General features: G+C 45.2%; 1 protein-coding gene across 1 annotated transcript in view; it reads right to left on the reverse strand.

The window, feature by feature from the left end:
* CCNK (cyclin K) overlaps nucleotides 1-24,118 on the reverse strand; it is a 27,291-nt gene extending 3,173 nt beyond the window's left edge. The window contains exons 1-10 of the mRNA XM_008702414.2: nucleotides 24,032-24,118; nucleotides 13,539-13,787; nucleotides 12,978-13,059; nucleotides 11,223-11,354; nucleotides 6,762-6,867; nucleotides 6,226-6,283; nucleotides 5,338-5,507; nucleotides 4,760-5,031; nucleotides 3,788-3,821; nucleotides 962-1,033 (exon numbers count right to left, since the gene is read on the reverse strand). Of these exons, the coding sequence (XP_008700636.2) occupies nucleotides 962-1,033; nucleotides 3,788-3,821; nucleotides 4,760-5,031; nucleotides 5,338-5,507; nucleotides 6,226-6,283; nucleotides 6,762-6,867; nucleotides 11,223-11,354; nucleotides 12,978-13,059; nucleotides 13,539-13,735 (1,123 nt within the window). The 5' untranslated portion in view covers nucleotides 13,736-13,787; nucleotides 24,032-24,118. The remainder of the gene's footprint in view (nucleotides 1-961; nucleotides 1,034-3,787; nucleotides 3,822-4,759; nucleotides 5,032-5,337; nucleotides 5,508-6,225; nucleotides 6,284-6,761; nucleotides 6,868-11,222; nucleotides 11,355-12,977; nucleotides 13,060-13,538; nucleotides 13,788-24,031) is intronic.
* Nucleotides 24,119-24,679: the final 561 nt, after the last annotated feature.

Here is a 24,679-nt window from a genome sequence, read left to right on the forward strand (position 1 = left end):
CCCCCCCCCCCCGCCCCGCAGGGTGCAGCTCTTTCCCTGCCCTGGGCTCCCCAGGCCACCACACCTCTTCTCAGCCGCCCCCAGGCAGAGGAGCTGGGGATCTGGGCTTGCTCGTGGAGGAGATGCTGCTACCTGAACACTCGAACGACCCGACGCAGGTGTCTTCTTAAGCTGGCTTCATACTGGATTGGGGACTGTAGCATTTGTCCCAAAGTAGAAAATGATGCCCCTATTTTCCCAAAGCTTCTAAAGTGCTACGACTAACCATACGCAGAAAGAAATACAGTGGGTGGTACCTTTGCTCAGGCACACGGTGCGCGAGCCACAGGACGGGGCAGGTCAGCCCAGCACCCCTCAGAACACACCCAACTCCTGCCCACCCCCGCTTCCTGCTCCATCTTCCAGAACGCTGCCCCAAGGGGAGAAAGCTGTCTCACAAGGCTGCTCCTCTGGGTTTACATGGTGCCAAGGAAACTTCCTGATTCCCTATGTGCCTTAGTGAGAACTCATCACGCTTTCATTTATTCTCCACTCGACTCTGAGCAACTGCTTACTCTTCCAAATGCACCCAGACGACATCCTCCACTAGGAAGCAGACGCAAGAGAGACGGGGGTCTAAGATCTACAGTGGTCCTGCTGGGTCAGTGTTCATAAACTGTCAGGGCTCTGTTTTCCTAAGACGGATTCTACATATATTTATCCTGCGTAGTTTGGCCTTTCTGCACATGAGAGGCCAGAAAATATCCAGATACACTTGGAATTTACAACATCCTCAAAAGATCTGGTTTGTGAAAGACAAACACACGCCATCTTCTGCAAGATCCTTGGTCATTATCTTCTTCTAAAATTTTGGCTACCAAGTCTCCCTTCTCTAGACTTGTCCCAGGCCTTCCCAAGTCTTCCCTTCAAAAAAGCAGAGTGAAAAGCCAGCCCTCCCATGCTGCTTTCAGCAGACGCTTACCTGGAGGTGGGTGGGCTGGAGGCAACGGAGGGTGAGTGGTCTCAATTTTGGGGATTTTAGGTGGAGGTGGTTCTAAAAAGGAAAAGGAGATTGAAAAACAACTCATACTTCTTCATGCGAATAAACATGTCACAGAGAAAAAAAAAGAAAAAGGAAAATGTACCATTCAGGAATTTCTCTAGAGAAAAAGAACCAATGTGACCAAGGCTTTAGGGAGCTTGAGGGAGGCCTCAGCAAAACCATGAGGTGCTAAACCTTTCACAAGAACCAAACGTCTAACAAACGCCATCCCCCCCACCCCAAATAAAACAGCCTGCTGTCTTCTCACAGCTGTTCCCACACTACCCGACCTCCTCGCCAACCGTCCTGGACAAGGCCTTCCGACAACATGAGAGAAGGAGAGGACCAGCCGAGCACCATCTCAGTTACGGGGCGGCGGCGGGGGGCGGGGGGGGTGTCTACCGGGCCTAGGGGACTACAGCACAGTCAGGTCACCCAGCCTTGAGGGCTCACAGGACAAACCTCCACCTCCGTATTCTTCACTGGGCACACCTGAAATCTATTCTCTTCCTCACAACTACGTGCTCCCATAGGCAGGACGTTAATGACGTCAGGAGAGATCTAGAGGTGGAAGAGCCAGCATAAAAGCAGACAGAGGACCCCTGGGGGGAGCACACAGCCCACCCCTCAGGGTCCAGCATCCACAGCGACAATGCTAAGGAGCCAAGTCAGGCTACACCAAGCCCGGGATCTTGTGTTTACAAGGGCAGGGACTGTGAACACGCAATGGAAAAAGAACTCCCATCTCTGTGCTCGCTTGTATGTTTTGACCGTTTCTTCTGGAAACTCACTTTATTCTGGCTTGTACACTGTTCTCATTGGATTCTACTCCAGTGTCGCTGAGACTGTCCTGGTTTCCTCTGTCCCAAACAGGCCTAATTCAAAGTCCAGGGATATGTCTGTCTATATTCGCTTCCTGGGGGATCAAGTCCCCTCTCCTCTAGGTGGACGAACTGTCAATCTATGCCTCTAGCTGCTCTCTCCTAAAGCCGTAGACCTGACTTTCAAGCTCCACCCTAGACCCAGCAGCTCACAGGACTGTCCTCTGCTGTGACTGCTGTCACAGTCACCTCGGACATCCACCTGTGACACTGCCCCCCCAGCTGAGCTGAAGTAGTCTAGATCAGTGCTGCCCCCAAATAGAAGAGCCACACATGTGATTTTAAATTTTCTGGGAGTCACCTTAAAAAGAGGTGAATTAACTTAATATTTAATTTAACCTGATGTATAAAAATTTGTTCATAAATGTGATCACTTCAATGTATAATCAACACAAAAATTTATCAATGAGAGTTTTTACATTCTTTTTTCTTAGTAACGCTTAGAAATCTGATGGGTATTCTGCACTAAGGGTACACGATGACTTGGGCTGGCCACGCTCCCAGTGCCGGAACACCCCCGCGGCAGGTGGCATGCAGCACACGGTTTGGTCAGGTTCTACCTGCAGGCTGTGTCTGCAGCCTCCGTCTGTGGGCCCTGGGCCGCCACTCTGCCCTCACCACGTCTCACTCAGAGGCTTGTGAGCTCCTCCCCATTCCCAACCATCTGTCCTATAACTGCTGCCAGGAAACTTTTTCTAAAATGAACTCAGACTTTGCCATTCTCCTGCTCAAACACCTTCAGTGGCTCCCACTGCCTATGCAAAAATCCACATGCCTCCACATGGACTCTGGTTCCACTCACACTTTCAGTTCCATCAGATCTCCTCCCTTTCCCCTCTCCACATTCTAGTAAGACCTTCTCTCTCGCTGTTCTCAGCTGCATCCTTCCACCTACAGGCCCAACCCCTTAGCTCAGCTCCAGGTGCTCAAAGGCAAGTCCTCCTCCAGGGTCACCACTGGCTTGTTTCTGCCTCGTATGGATGTGCGGGTCTAGCATACCAGCTCAGCTCCGTTGTATACCCACATGGCAAGGAGCACAGCCCACTCTTGGGTCTCACACTTACTTTTTGCCCAGATGGAGCAGAAGAATAATTCACCTGTACTGAACTCATCATTTCCCCAAAGACCCTGAGAAAAATGTACTTTATTGTAACTTGAAGTTCTCACAGCGGTTTAATAAATCATTCACTGAGTTCCCACCCTAGAACTAACCAACAGAGACACAGAAATGAGTAAACACTGTTGTGCCTTCAAAGAGTTCAGCACATCACAGCCCATGACACAGGGACAAATACTTCTAAATGTCTGTTCTGTGATCTTCCACATTTTATGCACCCTTTCCATTTGTTTCCAATATAGAAACAAATTAACCAACTTTGGGCTCTATTAAAAACAAACAAACCAACCCCAAGCCCAAACCCAAGCAGTCCCTGAGAGAGGTCCGGCCCGCATAAGCAGCAGGGCTGGGGCACGCGGTGTTCTCTGGGCAACAGCATCACGTGTCTTTGCCATCCTGTCTGCCTGTCACTCTGCCACTTGGTGTTCAGGATGGGGACCCCCAGGCCCATTACTATCTACTGAGGTGGGCTGAACCGAACCTCTAGAAGCAATACTGCTGGAACCCTCCTCCTACGTTCGTGATCACATGTACATAGGCTACTCAGCACATTTCTGTTGCTGCTCATGCGTTTGATAACTTTTGTCAGAATACAATCTAAAAACACAGCCAGGGCACTTTTTCTGGCAGGCAGGGTAAAGTTTTCGATGGACTCTAAGGATAAATTTTAAGGGCAATCTAAATCTTGCTGAAATGTTAACTAAGAATTTTAAGTTTTGATAAACAGATATATGAAGCTAAAAAAGCCCCCTTAGAACAGGAAGTTACCTGCTGCTTTGTTCTCTTCTTTGGGAGAAACAACCTGTTACAAAAGATAATACACAAGTGTTAACCAAGGCCCGGGTTGTAGTGAGAAAAAACTGATTACGCAGGACCTAACAAAAATCGCAGCAACAGAACACAGCTCCAGGGGCGCCTGGGGGGCTCAGTTGTTAAGTGTCTGCCTTCGGCTCAGGGCGTGATCCCAGAGTCCTGGGATCGAGCCCCTGCATCAGGCTCTCTGCTCCGCTGGGAGCCTGCTTCTTCCTCTCCCACTCCCCCTGCTTGTGTTCCCTCTCTTGCTGGCTGTCTCTCTCTGTCAAATAAATAAATAAAATCTTAAAAAAAAAAACCCCCCAAAAAACCCCCAAAACACAGCCCCAAACAAAAACCAGTTCCAGCTTAGAGCTGCAGGGCAGACGGCCGCCTGAGAGACCACCCTCCACTTCCTTCCTCCTTCCCTTTCCCAGGTCCGACGGGACCACCGAGGATTTCAAAAGTGGCTTCCAAAGGACACTAGGTTTCAGGGCCTCTAACACGCTGGCCTAAATGCGATGAGCGGTTTGCTGACATGCGTTTATCCCCCGTGGTTTCCTCCACTGGCCGGGTTGTTGCTGTGGGGAGAAACTTTCACAAACACCCCGCCTCACTCAGAACACCAAACACAAAAGAGCCCGAGAAACTGGAGACACTGATGTTAGCAGGCAGCACGCAGATGCGACACCCTGCTGGTCAGCGGGACACGCGTGCACGCGCAGGCAGCGGCGGCTGGAGGAGGACGGAGCCCTCCCCGGCTCCCAGCTGCCCCCCTCCTGACTGCAGTAGTTCTCAGGCTCCCCGTAGATGTGCAGCCAGACAGCAAGGCCGGGGGTCCCCCTGCTCAGTGGCCCTCACGAGTCCTCAGAAGAGGGACCGTGCTCAGGTGCAGTGTTGCCCCCGCCCCGAGAGCCAGCCGCTCTTGGGGCTACCTGGCCCACTCACCACTGCTCGCTTTGCTGGGCGGGGAGGACTGGGCTGCGGGGACGGCTTCTTGGGCTGTGGGGCCTGCTGCGCCGGGGGCTGCGGGGTGGGCGGCTGTGCGTCCTTCTGCTGTGGCTGGGGTGGGTCGGAGCCTTGAGCAGGCTGGGGCGGTGGCACTTGTGGCACTTGTGGTGCAGACTGGAGAGGTGGGGGCTGCTGCAGCTGATGGGGCGTGTGATGAGGCATCTGTTGTTTTCCTTGTGAGTAAAGATCCAGGATTTGGTGGCAGATGTCTGAATGATGGACAATGATTACATTTGTCACAAATTAATCTGCCTGGGAAAAAATCAGCCCATTTCCCTTTCAGCTAGGATCCCCCTACAGGGACCGATGAGTGGGGAATCACATCTGCAATTCCCCCAAACTCTGCTGCACACGGCGTGGACAGAGCTGACGTTATGAGAGAACTGAATTAAAGGTGCTTCTGAAGAACGGCTTATATTTACTTTTGTGGGGAAATCCATTCTCGGGGCTTGAGGCTGACAGGGAAGAATCCCCTAAACATGGAACCCCCTCAGGAAAGCCCAGCATGCCAGTACCTTCCAGAACGTCCACAGGGACATCCTGCACAAACTGCTCCCACCATCTCCTATACATGGGTTTGGAGGTCCATTCTTGTATTTCAAATTTGCACAAACGTCCTGCGAGATACATCACTGCCACTGCTATGATTTCTGGTTCCCATTGCAGTGACAAGGTCGTGCAGAGACTAGTTCAACAAGAAAAAGGGGTGACGTGACTTGGAGCAAACAGCTATGTTACCCAATACATGGAGCGTAGATAGCACAACTTAATGTCGGTTTGTTTTTTCCTCTCTAATTGACCAAATACAGAATCAGAAATAAAAGCAGCAAGTTTTAAGTCTTCTAAAGGTACCAACATAAGTTACTTTAGTCATAATTACTATTTGTTCTTTAAAGAATCAGAATGCTAGCACATTAAAAAATTACTATGCCATGAAATACAAATAAACATAGCTTATGTTCTTCAAACTGCTGAAATCCTCGTCACTGAACCGTGTTTTCAAATGACAGCAGCTCCACACAGGCTGTCTGTCCCCACACAGCACCTCACTGGATCCCTGGCTCTAAGAACGGCAAGGCTCTAAAACCATTACAAGGAAGTCTATTTGTATAGAACCAAATGGGTCCTAAGTATTCAGTTCCCAAAATTCTCTGGCGTATTGTTTTGGACTATGTTTTAAAAACTGGGGATGACATTTTTGCTTCTTCTGTTGAGACACGGCAGGACACCCCCTGCGGTGAAGCCGACTTCCTGGACGCTGGCCCCAGCTCTGCCATTAGCTGGCCCTTCAAGCTGGGAGAGTCAGAGTCCTCGATACAAAATAGGGAGTCTGGATTCAATGACCCATGAAGTCCCTGCCTATTTTAAAAATTACAATTAGATCAACATTTGAACACATGTACCTGTCATTTACAAATGTCCATGCCATTTGAACCAACTTCTGAATTTTGTTTTTATCACCTAGAAATGGGAAGAAAAAGGTAAATTAGTAGTGATAATAACAATGAAAAAGCGCATAAAAAGCAGCATTTAGTTCAAGTCCACTGTGTGCTCAGGACCGTCCCAACACACAGCAAAGAGCTGCTGCCTGGGAATGGAGGACACTCGGGTGGGTCCGAGTCCAATCTGTTCTCTTCCCACGTGACCTGCGATGAACCACCGTTTATGGGAAGCCTACTCCAAGGCAGATTTTATTAGGCTATTTAAAAAATTCTGACTCATTTTCCTGCCTCCTATCACTTGGCAACCGCATGGCAGAATCTGTCTATAGCTGACAGAAGCGGTACCAACAGCTACGATACCGGGCTGTCTGGACGCCTGGCGTCCCGGGCATGCTCACACACCTGACTCTTCTGCTTTCCTCTTTTGAGAAGCGTGATCCGAGGGCCATCATTACAAAGACTCGACTTCACAATGGAAAGTTCGTTAACCCCCTTACCTTTGAGCTGTTTTGCGTATTTGAGGAGGAACTGGTACGGGTGCTCCACCTGTAAATCGAACTTTATGGTCTGGAGCAGGATTCGCTCCAGAACCATCACTTCTTCCTAAAATAAAACAGCAAGTGTTGGGATGGGATTTCAGTCACAGGTCGGAACACATTCAACAGTGAGCTTCCCCACTTCCTCTCTTCTAGCTCTATTTTAGCGACTCTTTTTCATTCCTTCTCTGCCCTGCCCGCCCAGGCTTTTACCTTGCTCAGAGACAAGGAGAAATTCAGAAAAGAACTAAAAGGAGGGAGACGAAACAATCGAAGTTGATTCTTTCAAAATGCTGGAAACATTCTTAGAAAGATTATTTTTAATTTTTAAAAAGATTTTACTTTTTTAAGTCATCTCTACACCTAGCATGGGGCTTAAACCCATGACCCCGAGATCAAGAGTCATAGGCTCCCCTGACTTGAGCCCGCCAGACACCCCAGAAATGTCATTTCTCTAAATACATGAACCCCCCCTTTACAAAACAGACCTTTGCTTTATAGAGAATTTAACTTAACTGCAGTTTCTTTCCAGACCTCCATCAAAACCCACAATCCTTCAGGGATTTCCACTGAAAACTTTAAGCAAATAAGCAATGATGACGATGCAGATTCACACAAACCAGACTCAGTACCTATCAGATTCGTACGAATGCACATGTGTCTTTACAGAATACGTCACTGTTTCCTCTTCTACCAAACCACACCCTGACCTGTCCACCTACATAAAATCTTTTCTGGTCACTGATCTGCTCGTCTCCTTCTGTCCAAGGATCAAAGGGATGTAATGTCTGGAAGGGAGAGTGCAATCATTACTCCTCTTTCCTTGTGTTTCCATGTCTCCGCCTTGCCTAATTTTTAAGTATAATTTCCATTTTCTTGTTTTCCAGAGGACAGTTTTTCTTCAGTCTTAAAGACTTAGCTCTCACCTGGGCTTTGGTGGAGGCTGTGGGGCAGCACCCAAGGGTCTAAGCGGGGTGGAGGCATTTGGTCCTTCCAGGTGTCGCGAGAACGATGCCTGACTGACATAGGAAAGGAGCTTCCCATACAGCACGGGTGGGACACAGGCACTGAAATCACTCGCTCTGGAAATGTCCGACAGTGGCGGCCACTACTTTGCCTCCAATAATGAACTTCATTTTTTTATTTTTAGAGAGATAAAGAGTGTGCGTGCACGAGCTGGGGGTGGGGGGCAGAGAGAGAGACTGACTCTTAAGCGGGATCCACGCTCAGCGACGAGCCGATGCAGGGCTCGATATCACAACCCAGAGATCATGACCTGAGCTGAAATCAAGAGTCGGATGACTGACTGAGCCTCCCAGGCGCCCCTCCAAAAATGAACTTCTTGATGGCTTGTCCTTGGGCACAAAATGGGTGCAACTGGTGTAGTGAACAGGCTGCACGTGGCCATGTTGCTTTTTGGCACAACACTGTTCCTTCTTTTGTTGGTCACCTTGGCAGCAATGACTCATGGGAGTTCCCATACGTCATTTTAATATTTTACTTAGCATCAGTCCAGAAGAAAAGGAAGCTATCAATGTTCTGATTGGGAACTCACTGAGTCCTAGGACAATTTAGGGAAAATGGAGATTTTTAACTTTGAATCTTCTTATCAAACATTTATTTATTGGAATTTTTTCATTCCTTCAGTGGTTTTAAGTTCCTTCCCCCACCTCCCATGGTTTCCACAGTTTCTTACAAGGCTTCATTCTGGACATTTTATTTTACTGTTGCTGTTGTAAATGGAATCTCCCCTTTCACTGTGCTCGGGAACTAGTTAACATCCACGAACAAGTACTTCTTAAACCTGTCCTCTGTGCAGCCTGACTGCACCTAGCACTTACTGACAAGGTGCACAGCAGTCAAGGTGGTCTGTGCTGGAAGAACAACCAGACAATGACTTGTCTACACCACAGAAGACAGGGCTTGGTAGAGGCCCGAAATCCCATCACCAACAGGTGCACAAGTCCATTAACTCCAGAAAGAGAAGACGCGCCAGGAACGGGCTTTTACGTTGAGGTCTGGCCTTACTTCACAGAACACAGACAATTCTCTCAGGATCAGTTATTCCAGGCAGCATGGCAGGACTGAGGCTCTCCCACCCTAGCACTGCAAGCATTCTCTCGGGAAAGCTTTCTACCATCTCAGAAACTTCCCCACAATATAAAACATCCTGCTAACACTGGTGTGTTTTTGCCTGGTTTTGTCACTACCTGTTTCCCAGAAGTCTCACCATTCCTTCTAAATTTAGAAACAGTCTTTCACCAAGTGCACCTACAGGTTTGGAGGCTGTGGCCCATTTGGTATCACAGGATAGCCCGAGGCCTGGCCTCCCTTTGTGTTCCAAATACTCAAGTAATGGGGTAATGACAGGTCTGTGCGCAAGTGCTGATCCTCAGGGAATCTTCCCTCAGTCCCATAACACTTGTCTGGGGGACTTGTCCAGGTTCCCAGGTTGAATGACCTCATTGCACCTTTCAATAGTCTTTTTATAGCATTCCCCACAACTCACAATCCGATAGTTATAGGATTATTTGACTAAAGTCCATCCCAACCCCACTATAAAATGCACGAGAATGGCAAAGGCCACGTCGGTTCTGCCGCCGGTTTAGGTCTAGTGCCTCACACAGTGGCTGGGTACGTATCTATTGAACACACAAGAAATTAATATAATGGGGAGAAACCACACAGTTAAAGCAAAGCCAATTAAGGCAAAAAGTCCCACATGATTCACCATCTTTTTTCCCCTAACTGCTTACAATGCCTCCCCCAAATAACTGCCCTGCTTGCTCCCCTCTCGGGCAAAGGAAATGCCCTCCACAGTGACTTCACTGCTCCCAGGTCCAGGGCACTTTCCTGCGGCCCTTGTACTCCAGATCATTTCTGGGGAGACTGCACATGAGAGAAAAGAGGGGCAAGTTTCAAAGCCCCTTTGCCCACTTGGAACAGGCCGGACCCTGCTGTAAACGTCTGAAGAGCATGGGCATTCCCCTCTTCCTACCATCTGGGGCACTGGACATGCAGATCCTGTATCTCACTGTGCCCGACCAGGTCTTGGTCCCCCGATCTGAAGGTACAGTGAGTGGGTAAAGGCTGGAGGTAAAAGAGGACATCCCCAAAGGCACCTAGGATAACACACACCAGTGTGCTGCACACGCCCACAATACATTCCTACAACTGTCTCCTACTGTGTGAGAGTCAGACACCCACAGGTATCCGATGGTTACATTAACTCCATTAAATTGCATTTTGATCACCGTTAGCATGAATTCCTAACAGACTCGCATATTCATAAACAGGTGAACAGATTCATAAATCAGTTCAAGCAAAAGAATTACCCATATTGATAATACTTATAAAATTATTAGTATTCATCGCAGCTACAACATACGCCAAAGCACTCGGAGCCTCTGTTACCTCCTTGAAGCAAGGAGAACGAACACACCTAGCACACACATACGAACACTGCCTGGCAGACACAGGTGTCTACTGCGGCGGGCGGCAGCGGCGAGGGAGGAAAAGCAAGACTGGACGCGACCGAACTTCCTTGCCCTGGTTAGCTCTACCCTACCGGTGCTTTTGAGTCTGTCGTTCATGCAACAAGCAGCTGTTGAGTGCCTACTCCGCCCAGCCTCTGTCAGAGGCACCAGGCAAAACAGACATGGTCTTCGCTCTCACAGATCTTAGAGCTGAGAAGAGGAGAGTTCTTTGTGTGATTATTTGATGAAAATCTATCTACCAGCTGCGATCAGTGTTGTGAAGCATATGCACAGGTGCCGTGAGGGTTACATGGTAGACCCTGGTAAGAGTCGGGGGTGGAGGAAAGCTGCCCCTTGGCTCTGAGAGTGGCCTTTTTAGACCTAATAAAAGCATGTGTACAACTATTTTAGTACCATTTCCTGACACGGTCAGGGATTGTGGGGAAGGGACAGGATGGATGGTATGTCCAACAGCAATGTCTGGGTGTCTGAAAATAGCAGCAAATGTTAATACTTGTCAATACTCTCAGGAAGCAAAAAGACACACAGCATAAGCAGACACAAGTGCATGTCCGTCTATCATCTGTACTTTCTGCCTGCCCAGAAGCTGGCTGGAGACGGGGCTGTGCCATCACTACTGAACCGAAGAAACCGACAGCTTCTGGGTCTAGCAGTGCTAATGGTGACAAGAGGATTTCTGCTCATACCCATTGAGCTATGGCCCCTGAATGTACTCAAAACAAGGGAGGTGTGTACATCAGCAAGTGCTACCTCCATGTAGGCCACATTATCTTCCTTCCTCTCTGACGAAGCAAGCATGAGTACCTTCTGCATAGGGCTCTCTCTCAGCTCTAGGGACTGGCAGATCCAGGGGCCACACGAGGAACTTTATCACAATGCTACCAAGAGGAATCAAGATTTGAAGGCAGGAAGTTAAGATTCTTACCTTTGGGTCATCTCCAAACTGGCCAAATTGTACGTCATTCAATAAACTACGAGCTGTTTTGATGATATCTTTACATTTTTTGGGCGTTTCTTCTACTTTCCCAGCCAGAAAGAGACAACAAGCTCCCGTCACCTAAAAGGGAGACAAAAGCTCTTGAGATACTGTTAACAAAACTCATGGAGAAACAGAAGCAAGGATTTTTGGCCTTCCCAATTTGGCTTCATAAATTATTTTAAATACAATTTTCTAAAGAAAACATGATGTGAACAAAGTAGATGCCAGAAAGAAAAAGAATCATAGGAACAAACTTTCTTTTTACATTGCAGTCTTAAAGATAATGGTACCCTGAATAGTGAGTTTTGCTGCAGAAAAAGAGCACCATTAAATGCTTGTCCTGTGGAATCCATCTTGACACCACTGCCCACACTTTCTCTCCCTGCTCCAGCTGCCTGGATTCACATGCAGTCCCTATATCACCAGCCTTCTCACTGCTTGGCTTTTGGCTGTTCTCTGCCTGCGCCAGCCTCCCTAGTGTGCCCCTCTGTCCATGGGACCCGAGCGCAGTGCGTGTCAGACGCTGTGTTGGGGCAGCAAGCTGATTCTGCTACGGGTTCCTTCCTCTAGAACTTCACAAACAACTACTAGTGTTGGAAGACATGTGTACAAAACTCAGTAAAATCTTAAGAGGAAGGATCTCCAACAGATGAATTTCCTGGTAAGACTTCTGTCATCTTCCTCACCAAACCCTTCAATAACTTCACAGTCTACCTACTAATGTCAGATTTCCCTGGTCTGGCTTTTTTTTTTTTTAAAGATTTTATTTATTTGACAGAGAGAGACACAGCAAGAGAGGGTACACAAGCAGAGGGAGAGGGAAAAGCAGGCTTCCTGCTGAGCAGGGAGCCTGACGCGGAGCTCGATCCCAGGACCCTGTCCTGGGATCATGACCTGAGCCGAAGGCAGACGCTTAATGACTGAGCCACCCAGGCGCCCCTCCCTGGTCTGGCTTTCAATGCTATGGGCCGATCCAGCTTACCTTTCTACTATTCCCTTCCTGCCAAACGGACCCCTGGCTGGGCTGACATCGAATAGCACGCTTCCTGGTGTCTCTGCTCATGCCAGCTTCTGTTGGACTAACTCCTCTGTCCCATTTCAACATGTCTAAGCCCTACTTACAGTCAAGGCTTAACTGCTGGCAACTCCTTGCTGGAATGTTCCCTGATCCCCCTACGACGTAATTAATCTCTCTTTTGAATGCTCCAGGCTTCCTTCCTTACCCCTCCTATGGCTTCACTACTGACCATGTGTTCTGTACATGTCATACCATCTATCCTGGCTACTTGAGGCAGGTTCCCTGTCTGACTCTCCCAAAGAGTATACGACATATGGCATGTTTAAGGAGTAACTGAAGAATGAGTGATATGGCATAAAGAACTTCTCTTTCATCTTGGCCTTTTTTGGGGGTCTCAATTATAAGCCCAAATTTATCTTGTGAAAGGTTAAGAAGGAAGTAAATTCCACACAGAATGCAATATGATTATGGTCCACAGTAGCCTAAATAAAAAAAAAAAAGATTTAAATATAGTTCAATGGAAAAAACAAAAAATTCAAACCTGATTGCTTATAGCTACCATGTATTATACAAAAATAAATACTTTCTGGAAAACAGAATAAAAAGAGACTACAACCAGTCCACTAAACCATGTGAAAATAATAACATGTGATAGAGAATTATAATAAAAATCAAACACTTACATATCTTGGGAATTGCTTGAAGGAATGAAACATATAGAAGCGATGAAAATAAATTATTCCAGTTGCCAGGGTATCATAGTGTCTGTTGTTCTGGTTAAGGACTTTACCAAGAATTTTTATAGGTTATGTTCTTAGTTAAACGTGGAAACATAAAGACAAACAATAACAACAAAATCAGTGTTAAAGTAAACACTATCAGTGGCCAAGCAGGCAGATGGGGATCTCAGGATGTCAGAACCCTGACTCAGCAATTAGCAAGTTGAAGTTTACACTTACAACAAGGCAGGGTCTCACCTTCCTCCAGGTACACTTCAGCCATGGTCACTGTGCCTGGTGGCCACTCGCTCAATGGCTAACTCTACACATTTAAATGATGAATAGGAAACAGAAAACCCCCGAAGAGCCAAGTAAATGAGAAATAACATTTAAATAAAAATATTTAAGAGCTGTTTCAGTACAGAGACAGTACTATATACTTTCTCTACAGTATCTAATTTAATCCTTGGTAGTGGTGATTGTGGGGAGCCTATCTAAAACAGATTCCAGGGAGACTTAGGATACAGTCCCAAGCGTGTGCCCACATCGAAGATGAACCGAGCCCCCTCTCGGCGGTACCGGGCCTCAGTGGCTGGATCGAGTCCTTCCAGCTGCGAGGGTGTATGAGCCAAGTCTTTCTTATCCCAGTACCAACATGGTTTTGTGTGGTCCAGGTTTGCTGAGGTTACTGAAGGGCTTGAATTTTCTTTATTCTCCTTCATTTATTGAAGTAGACTTGTTCTTTCCAAAAGATTTTCTGAAAATGTTAGAATCCTAAGAGAAAGAGAAGCAGCAGCAAAGTTGGAAAGGAACTTCCATATTAAACAATCCTGACCATTATAAACAGTCTACAGTCACAGATTATACTTGATTTTGGATCAAAATTTCCCAGAGAGGCAACACTACTGAATGACTGATAAAAGCCCAGGTTCACCTCATAGCTAATTTAACACCTAAGTGACCCACAGGATAATAAATTCCAAATTGCACGGTAGCTTGAAAAGAACAGCATTTCCATCTCACGTTCCTTTCTGCCTTTCTTCAGTAGATTCAATCCCCTCACGCTGGTCTAGGTTCCGTTCTTCAGTAAAACCCAGGCCTGTCCTAACCCCCTAAAAAGACTTATGCTTTAAAAGTATCAATCTCTTTCATTCACCACCCAATCAAAATTTTGCTTTTTTGGTTTACTTCATTTCACTTGAAAAGCCACCAGATCAGATGATTTCACATCTGCATGAGTCACTGAACTGAGCAGTATAAATCAGGTATGGGTGTAGGGATTTTGAGGAGCAGGTGGAGGGAGGTGGTCCACAAAGGAAGAAAGGAGTTCCTTTAATATGTTCTAGCTTTCTCATCCTCTTTTTTACTTTCAGAATAATCAGATTTTCTAAAAGTGTCATGTTGGAGTGCCTGGGTGGCTCAGTTGGTTAAGTGTCCAACTCTTGCTTTCATCTCAGGTCATGATCTTCCGTCATGAGATCGAGCCCCGCGTCAGGCTCCATGCTCAGCGGGGATTCTGCTTGAGATTCTCTCTCTCTTTCTGCCCCTCACCCTGCCAATGGATAAATCTTTAAAAAAAAAACAAAAACAAAAGCATCATGTTGAGAAAAGAGAATAAAAAACAAGCACTCTCATCAAGAGGCCACTGGAATATATAAACTGTAAATGTGATCAGAGAACAGCAATTTTCAAACACATCAGCAAAAGGATTTTAAAGCGGCATCTAGAACCAGGTTGGTCTGCTTAGCAAGAAAATAGCAGTTCACTAGCTAGGGTCTGGGCCAGAGGCATCAGTTAATCTGAAGCCAAACCTCTTCTGTGTGCCACCCCATTTCTGGTGGGAAAGGTGACGTGGCAGGGCTGAGTGCATCCCTCCTCTTCCTCATACCTGGGAACCCTAAAAATCTGATCTCTCCTCCAAAAGGAAGAAATTAAGTATCAGGAGGAAAGCAATCTTCTTCTACTAATTTGTACTTGTGTGTGTGGCAGAGCTTGGCAATGACTGGGGGTTGGCGGAGATCAGTGACCTAAAGCCTAGGCAAATACGGAAAGTGCACAGCAGACGCTCAGTAAACGCGAAGAGTTCATAGGCAGATGTCATACTGAGATACATTTCTCAACTCTCAGTCGGCAGAGAATCTAAAAGCGTGACTATATATTCTGCTGGCAAGGCCAGGGAGAAGCAGGCGATCTGATACAGTGCTGGTGGGAATACAAAATGGAACAACTCTCACAGAGGGGAATTTGGCAATATTTAACAAAACTGCATATGCATTTGCTCTTTTACTTAGTAATCCCACTTTGAAGAATCCACTCTGAAAATACCATTGCAAGTATGAAACAACGTACGCACAAGATTATTCACGAAAATGTCATTTACAATAGCAAAAACTGTAAACAACCCAAATGTCCCTCAACAGGGCACTGGTTGAATAAAATATATTAACATTAACACTAGCGGTGTACCATGCAGGTATAAAAAAAGACTGAAAAAGACCTTTCTTTAAGTACTGGTAAGAAGACATTTCCAGGATCAAGTAGATACAAGATAGTGTACATAGCACGTTAGTATATATGTAAGAAAAGAAGAGAAACGGGAATAGACATCTCTATTTTTTTTGGTAACTAGTTTAAAAAAAAGGTTACCAATAGGGAACAGGGAAGAACAGAATGGAAAAGACAGGGATGGGAGCAATACTTCTCTGGGTATACCTTTTTACACAGCTTTCACTTTTTAAGAAATCTTTTATTTGAAAATAAGTATAGATTTACAGAAGAGTTGTAAAGACAGGAGAGAATTCTTCACTCTGCTTCCTCCAACGTTAACATCTTACGCAGTCACAATACATTTACCAAAACTAAGACATTAATTTTGGTACATTATCAACTACAGCCTTGACTCAAATTTTGAGTTTTTCCAAAAATCCTTTTCTGTTCTGGGATCTAATCCAGGATGCCACACTGCATTTAGAAGCCATATTTCCTTAGTATCTTCTAGTAACAGTTTCTCAGTCTTTCCTGGTTTTTCATGAGCTCGCCAGTTCTGAAAAGTACCTAGGCTGACTGCAATGTCTCTGGTTTAAGTGTGTCTGATGTTTCCCATGACCAGACTGGAGTTCTGGGGAAGACTGCCACAGAGCTGAAGTGCCCTTCACCTCACCTCGCATCAGATACCAGAACGACTTCCTACTGCTGATGAACCATGAGCGCTTGGTGAAGACGGGGTTGTGCCCAGTTTCTCACTGAAAGTCACTATCTTCTCCTTGCCATTTTCTATTCCTTACAGATGAATTACAAGGTCTAGCCCACTCTCGAGGGCAGGGAATTAGGCTACATCTCTTGGGAGGAGGGGTATCAAAGAATGTGGGGACATAGGTTATCATTACCGCAGTAATTAGTAAGCATTTCAGAGAAAATATTTTGCAAAGCAAAATACTAAGCAAATCACCTGTTTTTCTTAAAGTTTTGCCTATTAATTTTAGCATTCATTGGAGGATCTTGCCAGCAACAATTATTGTGGTGTTCCAATGGTGACTTTCTATTTCCCTCCTTCAACATTATTTGGATTTCTTTTTTAAGAAAGATCTGTTCCTTCGCCCTCGTTTATTTATTCAATCATTTATTTATATTAGTACGGATTCATTAGCATCTGTTTTACTCTTTGAGTTATAATCCAATACTATCGTCGTTTATCTTGCTGCCCAAACTATTCCAGCTACAGCCACTGGAAGCAGCTCTTTCAGGTTGGCTAAGGAGTCCTTCTGCAACTCTGACTTCCAAATCATGTAATATTTAACACATGCATGAACTTAACTAGAAAGAAAAAAGCAAATCCTAAAATTCAAAATAAACCCAGTGTATAGCAAACAGGAAACATAACCACCAGAAAATCATTATTAAGTAATTCCTGATCTTGTTCCATCCTGAGTGAGATATATTCTAAGGACTAAAGAACTACAAAAAAATCTTAAACTTCTCCAGTAATGCTTTGTTAGCACTGGCATTAATACTGTTAACAATTTGTGTGTGTGTGTGTGTGTGTATTGTAGAATAAATCAAAGACATAGAAATGTTAATGTCGTTAGGAATCAAGATTTTCAGTTCAAAGGAAACATATGCACAAGATCAAAGGTTAAGGAAAACCCATAATGTTAAGTTTTAATTGAAAATATCAAAATAAATCATGGTTAAAATATATATACATATATATCCTAGCTCTGTCCACCGGAAGTATCTAGAAGCAATGACACTTCCGTAGTCAGGAATACATCAGGGCCCACATCTTAGTTACCCTCTAAAAGGAACCATGTCTCTGTTCTCCTTTCCAGTCCAGCGTAGGGGTCTTGCCTGGGATGTGCTCAGACTAATGGACGCTTATAAAAAGACACTGGAGCCAGTGTCAGCTCTCACTGGACAAATTCAGAGAATCTGAATATTAAAAAAAAAAAATGACAAGGACTGACTCTAAAAGATTCACGTGTCTACTCTGCCAACACTGGTATTAATTATTGTGGAAAAAAGTACCTTAACAAAAACAATCAAGCCTGGCGTCACTAATAGGGTGAAAACCTGCTATTCTGTGGCCTCCTGATATGAGGCAATATGAAATAAACACTAACCACCAGTGGAGGATTCTTACCTCCAGAAAGCTTAAGCTAAATCCAACCAAGTTAGTGTGGTTAAACCTAACTTCTGGTTTACAGTAAATACTGGGAGTAGAAGAACAAGTTAAATGGCACAAGGAAACTATTAAGTCACATCCAGAAATGTGACGTTCTACCAGATGACTGACCTGGTCGCTTCAAAAAAGTCAATGTCATGAAAAAGCAAGAAGACGGGAGGAACTGTCCTAGATTTGAAAAGACTACAGAAGCATAATGTTCAAACTAATGTGTGAATCTTGACTGGATCCTTGTTTTTTAAAGAAAAAAAGCTATAAAAGAAATTTTGAACAAGTAGAGAAATTTTAATATGGACTGTATATCAGAGGCTATCAGGGACTGTTAATTTTCTTAGGGGTAACAATGATATTGTGATTATATACGAAAATGACTTCTCAGGCTGAATGCAGTATTTAGGGGTAAAGTATCATGTCTGCAATTTACTTTCAAATGATTCAGCTAAAACACAGGCTCACATAGTAAAGGTGGTAAAACATTACCAGGTGTCCAGTCTAGACCACAAGTAAACAAGTAGTCCCTGTACTCTTCTTTCACTTCATAAAAAGTGGGAGAGACTCAGGTTAAGACTGCTACCAGACCAGGTCTTCCTTATCCCCTCTGGATCAGACACTCTCAGCAGCCAAAGAATGCTTGCTTACGATTTTATAAATTCAGACAATGTGTAATTTGCATTATAGCATACAGAAAGAAAATGTTAAGTGTATGGTTTACCACTTTTCACAAAGTGAACACACTTGTATGAAGACCATCCCGCTGAGAAGCAAAATATTACCAACATCCGGGGCATTCTCCTCACAACTCTTCTACTCATGATCCCCCCAAAGATAGCCACTATTTTGACCTCTATTCCCAGCAACTAGTCTTACAGGTTTCTGAAGGGCTGTGGAAAGAAAGAGTATCACTCTATCACAACTGCTTTCTTTTGCTCAACATTATGCTTGTCGGGTTTAACCTTGTTGTTGCATAAAGCACTATTCATTCATTCATTCATTCTGGTTTTCAGGGGCGAATTTGTCCTCCAGGGACATTTGTCAATGTCTGGAGACAGTTCTGGTTGTCATACTAGGGAGCTGCTGCTGGCATCTAGTGGGTAGAGGCCAGGAATGTTGCCGAACATTCTACAAGGCACAGAACAACCCTCCAAAAGGAATTAACTGACCCAAAATATCAACAGTATTGAAACTGAGAAACTCCGTTGTACAGTATTCCATTCTATGAATAAAACACAATTTAGCTATCCATTCTACTGTGAATGAACATTTGAGATATTTCTTGTTTTTCATTACTACTAATAATAACAAACATTCATGTACATTCTTGTGGAGCAGAAAGCAACTGGCCAATTGGCTTGAGGGAATCCATAACTCAAACTATCTGTAACTTATTCATGGTACACTAGTTGGGAATAACTACTTTAAGACATATTAACCCAACAGTTCTGCACGTAGTTATTCATTCAAATGTTTACTGAGTATTTACTATTAGCAAGGCCTCAATGACACAGCAGGAAATGAGAGGCACGGTCTTTGCCCTACTACACAAGTTTATGTTGTAGTGGTAGAGACAAAGAGGAAGAAAGATATTATTACTTGCCAGGGAGTGGCAAGTGCCATGAAAAAAAATAAGGCATGGTAAGGGGAGAGAGGGAAGTAGAGGCTGTTTGGAGATTTGGGGAGGAAGACCAGTTAGGAGACTACAGTAGCTGTTCAAGAAATGATGAGGGCTTGTCCCCACGAGATGATGAATAGAAGAGGAAGCACCACAACTGGCTGTAAGGCAAAAAAAAAAAAAAAAAAAAAGCGGCAAGAGATGATTTCAAGTTTGTTTGCCTGACGGAAAGAGTAATACTAAAAAGAAAAATAGGAAAAGAGAGAATTTTGATAGGGGGACGTGGGGCAGGGAGAAGAATTTTGTTTCCAAAAATATTAGGTGTGAAGAACCTATAAGACATTTGCGTGGAAATATCCATCAGACAGATAAACAGGACTGCTGAAATCTGGAAAGAACACATCTATTTGGGATTCACCTATACAGAACTGACAACTAAAGTCATGGTGACAGGTGGAGGGCTGGAGAGTGAAAACAGATGGGGTCTGGAGACAGAACTTGAGAAAGGAGAAGAATCACCAAAGGAAAGAAAGGGAAGGAATGGCCAAAGAGGTGGGAAATTTGCAACTGCCACTGCAAGAGAAACCAAGGGATACTGGCTGTAAGCCAGATGTGGCAGTCAACAGTGACAAATGCGAAAGAAATGTTAAAGAACAGAGAATTAAGGAAAGGTTACTCTGGTGATTAGTTCTTAGAGACAGTGAAAGTCCACTGCAGGAATGGCTGCACAACTCTGTACTAAAGACCACTGACCTGCACACTATTTCAAACGGGTGATTTGTATGGTACGTATGTACGGAACCATCTCAATAAAGCAGACACATACACATGCGCAAATAGCAGAATCTTTGCAGAAGTGCAGTGGGGCAGAAGGAAGACTACAAGGGGCAAGGAATGAATAGGCTATGAAACAGGTTATTCTTGTTTATTCAGCATAAAGGAGAAGGAAGGATGTCTGAAGCAAGAAGGGAAAGAGCCACTAGAGGCTGAATAAGCCGCTGAGGGGTTCACTGGCCAAGGGATCATAAAAAAGCACAGTTAAAAGAGTTAACCTCAGGAAGGAAGCTCTTTCTCTGCGACAGAGGGAAGGAAAAGTTTGCGGAAGATATTGGGAAAAACTTATTTAAGGGGGAGGAAATAAATCATAAAACTCCACTGGGAAGTAGAGTGTCAAGACACCCGCTGAGACGACAGGAGCAGAATGAGGACAAGTATTAGGACCCAGTGCAAGAGATACACGAATGGAAGACAATTCCAGTCCCCAGTGGGTAAGCCACGAACAGATTCAAGCTTGTTCTGCCTTGCTGTCAGTGGCCAAACCCCATGCTAATGATCCAGCATAGGTGCCTTTAGACTCTGGGGCCAAACCAACAATACATGAGAGGAAGTGAAAATAAATGTACACAAAGAGAATAAAAACAGTCCTCTAAACATCCAAGCCCCTGAAAAAAGTTCTTACATCAGTTCTATAACCCTACTCCCTGTTACTCTTTAATTATTTTTTCACAAGACCCTAAAAGTTATAGATTTTCTCATTAGTAGCTCATGATTACGTGAAAATGACAGAGAGGTTTATGAGCACCATGAAGTAAAAATCTCTCAGTAAACAAGCAGCATGTCAAAGCATTTTAGCAACACCTTTCAGGAATGTGCTTTGAATATATCATTTTACATGATGAAAGAATAAATGCATTTTCAAATTTAGAATTATGGACGCTTACAAGTTGAAAACAACAGTAAGGTCACTACTCAATTTTCTGACCTAGTACAGAAATTCTCTCTAAATAACAGTAATATCTGGTCACTCACTAACCTTCATCTGGCCACTTTCATTAGTGGGACGTTAATGGTTTACCAGGCAGCCTATGGCATTGCTGAGTATCAAGAACTCGTGTTCACCTTAATTCTTGCATTAATCTTATTGATTTTTCTACCTTTCAACAACACTCTGAAGCTCCTACCTTGCTCTCTAAGCCTTGAAAATGCCTTTGCCTTATCTGATTGCTTTTCGAATACATGAAGAGAATTTTTCCATTCCCTTCTCTTCTCCAGGGTAAATAAATATCTCTATTTTCTCAACATGGTTTTTAGTGTTTCAAGATAACCCCTAAACATTAGCAAACAAAATGGAAAACAGCACTTTTTATACGATCTTCATAGCAAATGGGGGAAGGGGGATTACTAATATTCAGCACCATGTCCATTGTGTGCCCATTGGGACACAGTATGCCTGCAAGCTATACTTTCTTATCCTCATAATTTATCGCAGAGAAAACAGAACTGAAGAGGCATGAAACAACTTGCCTAATTCATAAAGGTCGTAAATGGCAGAGCCACAGTTTGTCATTAGATGAAGATACTGCTTTCCCTCAATCTGGGGAAGATTCTATACTTCACTTCCATATATGGAACATTACGTCCCAGAATCCTTTTTTTCAAGTCAGGTCTTCCTTATCTTAAATACGCATAATGGAGTTTTTGTAAATTCAACATCGCAAATGTACATCTTGTTAGTTTTGGCCTATTGTTTCAATCTTTACGAGTTCTTTATAGCTACGGGTTTTGAGTGTTTTGATTAATCTGAGAAGCATGCCTCGTATATTTAAAGTTGGTAATAAGAAAGCGCTAACCAGAGTAAGGGCAAGACCAGAGCCCTGTAGCTCATCTCTAAAGACCTCTCTTCAAGCTGACATCAATCCATTAATCAACGTTTTGGGTTCGGTAATTGGAATGGCTATAAATCCATCCAAACAGACCCTACCCAGTGTACAGTTATCTCTTGTGTCTACCAGGATAGGAAGAGAGATTACATTCAGCATTCTAAGGAGACATGAATGGATTCATGTCTAACAATCCCTTATTCACCACCAGGGTATAGCAAACGTCTGAGGAAAGTAATTAGATGCACGTCACCTGGTTTTCTTTAGTTAAAACTCTGCCGGTTTGAGGGAATCAGCTCTCCTCTCCCAAGTATTCACAAACTTTTTTGCTCTCCCAACAAGATTCTAAAGTACTTTATGAACAAGTTCTAGCATCCAAGAGCCATCCTTCTAACGGCCCTCTGCAAACACTGAGACATTTACCAGACTCCAGCCTTCTATCATTAACTGTGCTTTTTGGATTCCTCAAAACCTATGAAGAACAATTTTACAACTTTAGCTGCAAGTACTCTGGGATATCATTTATCTGACCCTAAAAGTACGAACTGGATTTAACCCGGTTTAATATTCTTTGTAATCTCCTCAATTACCTTGAACCTAACTCCTTTTGGTTGTTTGTCCTTACCCAGTTTTTAGAGAAAGCAAACAAAACATTTTTCTTCCTCAGCAAACTCCATGCTTTTGAACACAATCCCCTGAACTAAAGTAAAGTAGTTCATTTAGTAGGCCAAAACTATGACCAGTTTTTTCTTTATGACATTCAATTCAGAAGTGGCATTTAAGGACTTCATTAGCAACTAGAATGTTTCTTTACTGCTTGTTGGTGCAAACTACATTTTCAAAATGTAACAAATTTTAAGTATGTTTTATGCAAGAATCAACTAAAAAATCAACTAATATGTCTGAATAATGCATCACAATATAATCAAAATGAGACAACCCCCCCTTAAAATTAGTTATCAATAGTTGTCACTCTGAAGAAAATAAAATAATCCTGGGTAAAGCTTACATTTATAGTCAAGATTATTTAAAGGCAAAATCCTGAGGACACTAACAATCTTAACCAAAATGTCTATCAATACCACCACTACTACCATAATTCAGCAATCCAGAAAGTTTATTATACCTCACGCAGTGTTCTAGGTGCTGAGGATACAAAGCTCCTCATGGAGTTTTCATTCTAGCAACATCATGCATATAAATCTTTAGTGAGCGCCTACAATTGAAAGGCACTCTGCCAGACATCTCTAAAGAGCGATTTAGAGCGAGACACAGAAGCATTATCAAGCTTACCTTAAAAACACAGAAGACCACCACTCTCAAGGAATTACTCTTAGAAGTCGTGCGTAACCTCGGATGATTTAGCGAAAGCTCGGTTTAACTGGCAATCCAGATTTAGCGAGCTTTATCGACCATGCTTTGTGCTGGTAATAGTCTAAGACCTTCTAGCAAGCTCTAGACTTACGCCTCAACTTGCTGAAGAACAATTACTTTAGTAACAAACCAAACCCAGGAGAGGACCGGTTAAGGACCACGTCTCGCCAAGAACGAATCTAATCGCGGAAGTGCCTTTTCCTTATTCCCAGTCCCACCCTGTTACACGGTTCTTCAGACTCCAAAGTCGGAGTACTCCAAATGTGGAATAATTTCCGAAAACCCAGGCCTACCCATGATAGGGACAGGCACGCTGCGAAATAACTGGGAAGATGTGGGTAGTCTTCAGTTGTGCGGCTCAGAATAAGCGCGCGCGTTAAAGACCCCGGCTCCTTCTCCCTACCGCCTAGAAAGTCGCCGAACCCTAGCCGCTCCTCACTCCGAGGGTCGCTGCCTGTTTTCACGGTCCGCGCCGGCCTCCCTGCCTCGCGCCTGTGCCTTAGACCCTCTGCCGAAGCCCGTCCCGCAGCCCCGCAGTCGCCCGCTAACTTCGATTTGCACCGGGGATAGCGGAGCGAGGCGGAATCCGGGAAGAGAGACTCCACCAGTGGGTGGAGGCAAGAGGTCATACCCTACTCCGACCTCCACGTAAGCGGAGGTGAGCGGCGCTGCCCGCAGTCCTTCGATCACTCACCCCTCGCCTCAGGCAAGCCCCTTAGCGACGTCTCTCCTCGCCGACCGTGGCCATCTTGGACGTGGAATGTCGGGGAAACTACGTCATCGCGCTGCGTCCGCGACGGAAAACAAGCGACCGGGCGCAGCCCCGCCCCGCCGCCCCCAACGGTTCGTCTCGGCTTCCTCCCCAGCCATTGGGCCTGCGGGCCAGAGCGGTCTCGGCCCCCGCCAGCTTCGGGGCCACAATTGGCTGGGCTGTGCCCACGCCAGGCGCTGATTGGAGGACGGGCGACTCAGCCCCCGCCTCCCGCGTCCGAGTTCCGTTAGCATGTTCGGTTGCTCCCGAATTCCCTCTCGCCCCGGGGGGCGGGTCTGACGGGATGGACCCCTTGGCTGGCTCCTCCTCCGCCCCTCAGAGACCACTGACCCGCGGGGAGGGGCCGGGAAGAGACTGGCGACACTTTCCTCTTTGGAGAGCTCTATTTTCTTCTGATTGGCTGACAGGCGCCCCCCATGCGTCGGAGCCGCGGGCCAATGGGCGGTGGCGGCGGCGGCGGCGGGGGCGGGGCCCGGGGGCGGGCGGAGCCGGGTTGGGCCGCGGCGGCGGGGCCGTCTCAGGCCGCCGTCCCGCCCCTCCCATCCGGCCGCCGCCGCCTGCCGCCGCCGC

This window comes from Ursus maritimus, unplaced genomic scaffold (genome assembly GCF_017311325.1).
Source record: "Ursus maritimus isolate PB19 unplaced genomic scaffold, ASM1731132v1 scaffold_25, whole genome shotgun sequence".
NCBI classification, from domain to species: domain Eukaryota; kingdom Metazoa; phylum Chordata; class Mammalia; order Carnivora; family Ursidae; genus Ursus; species Ursus maritimus.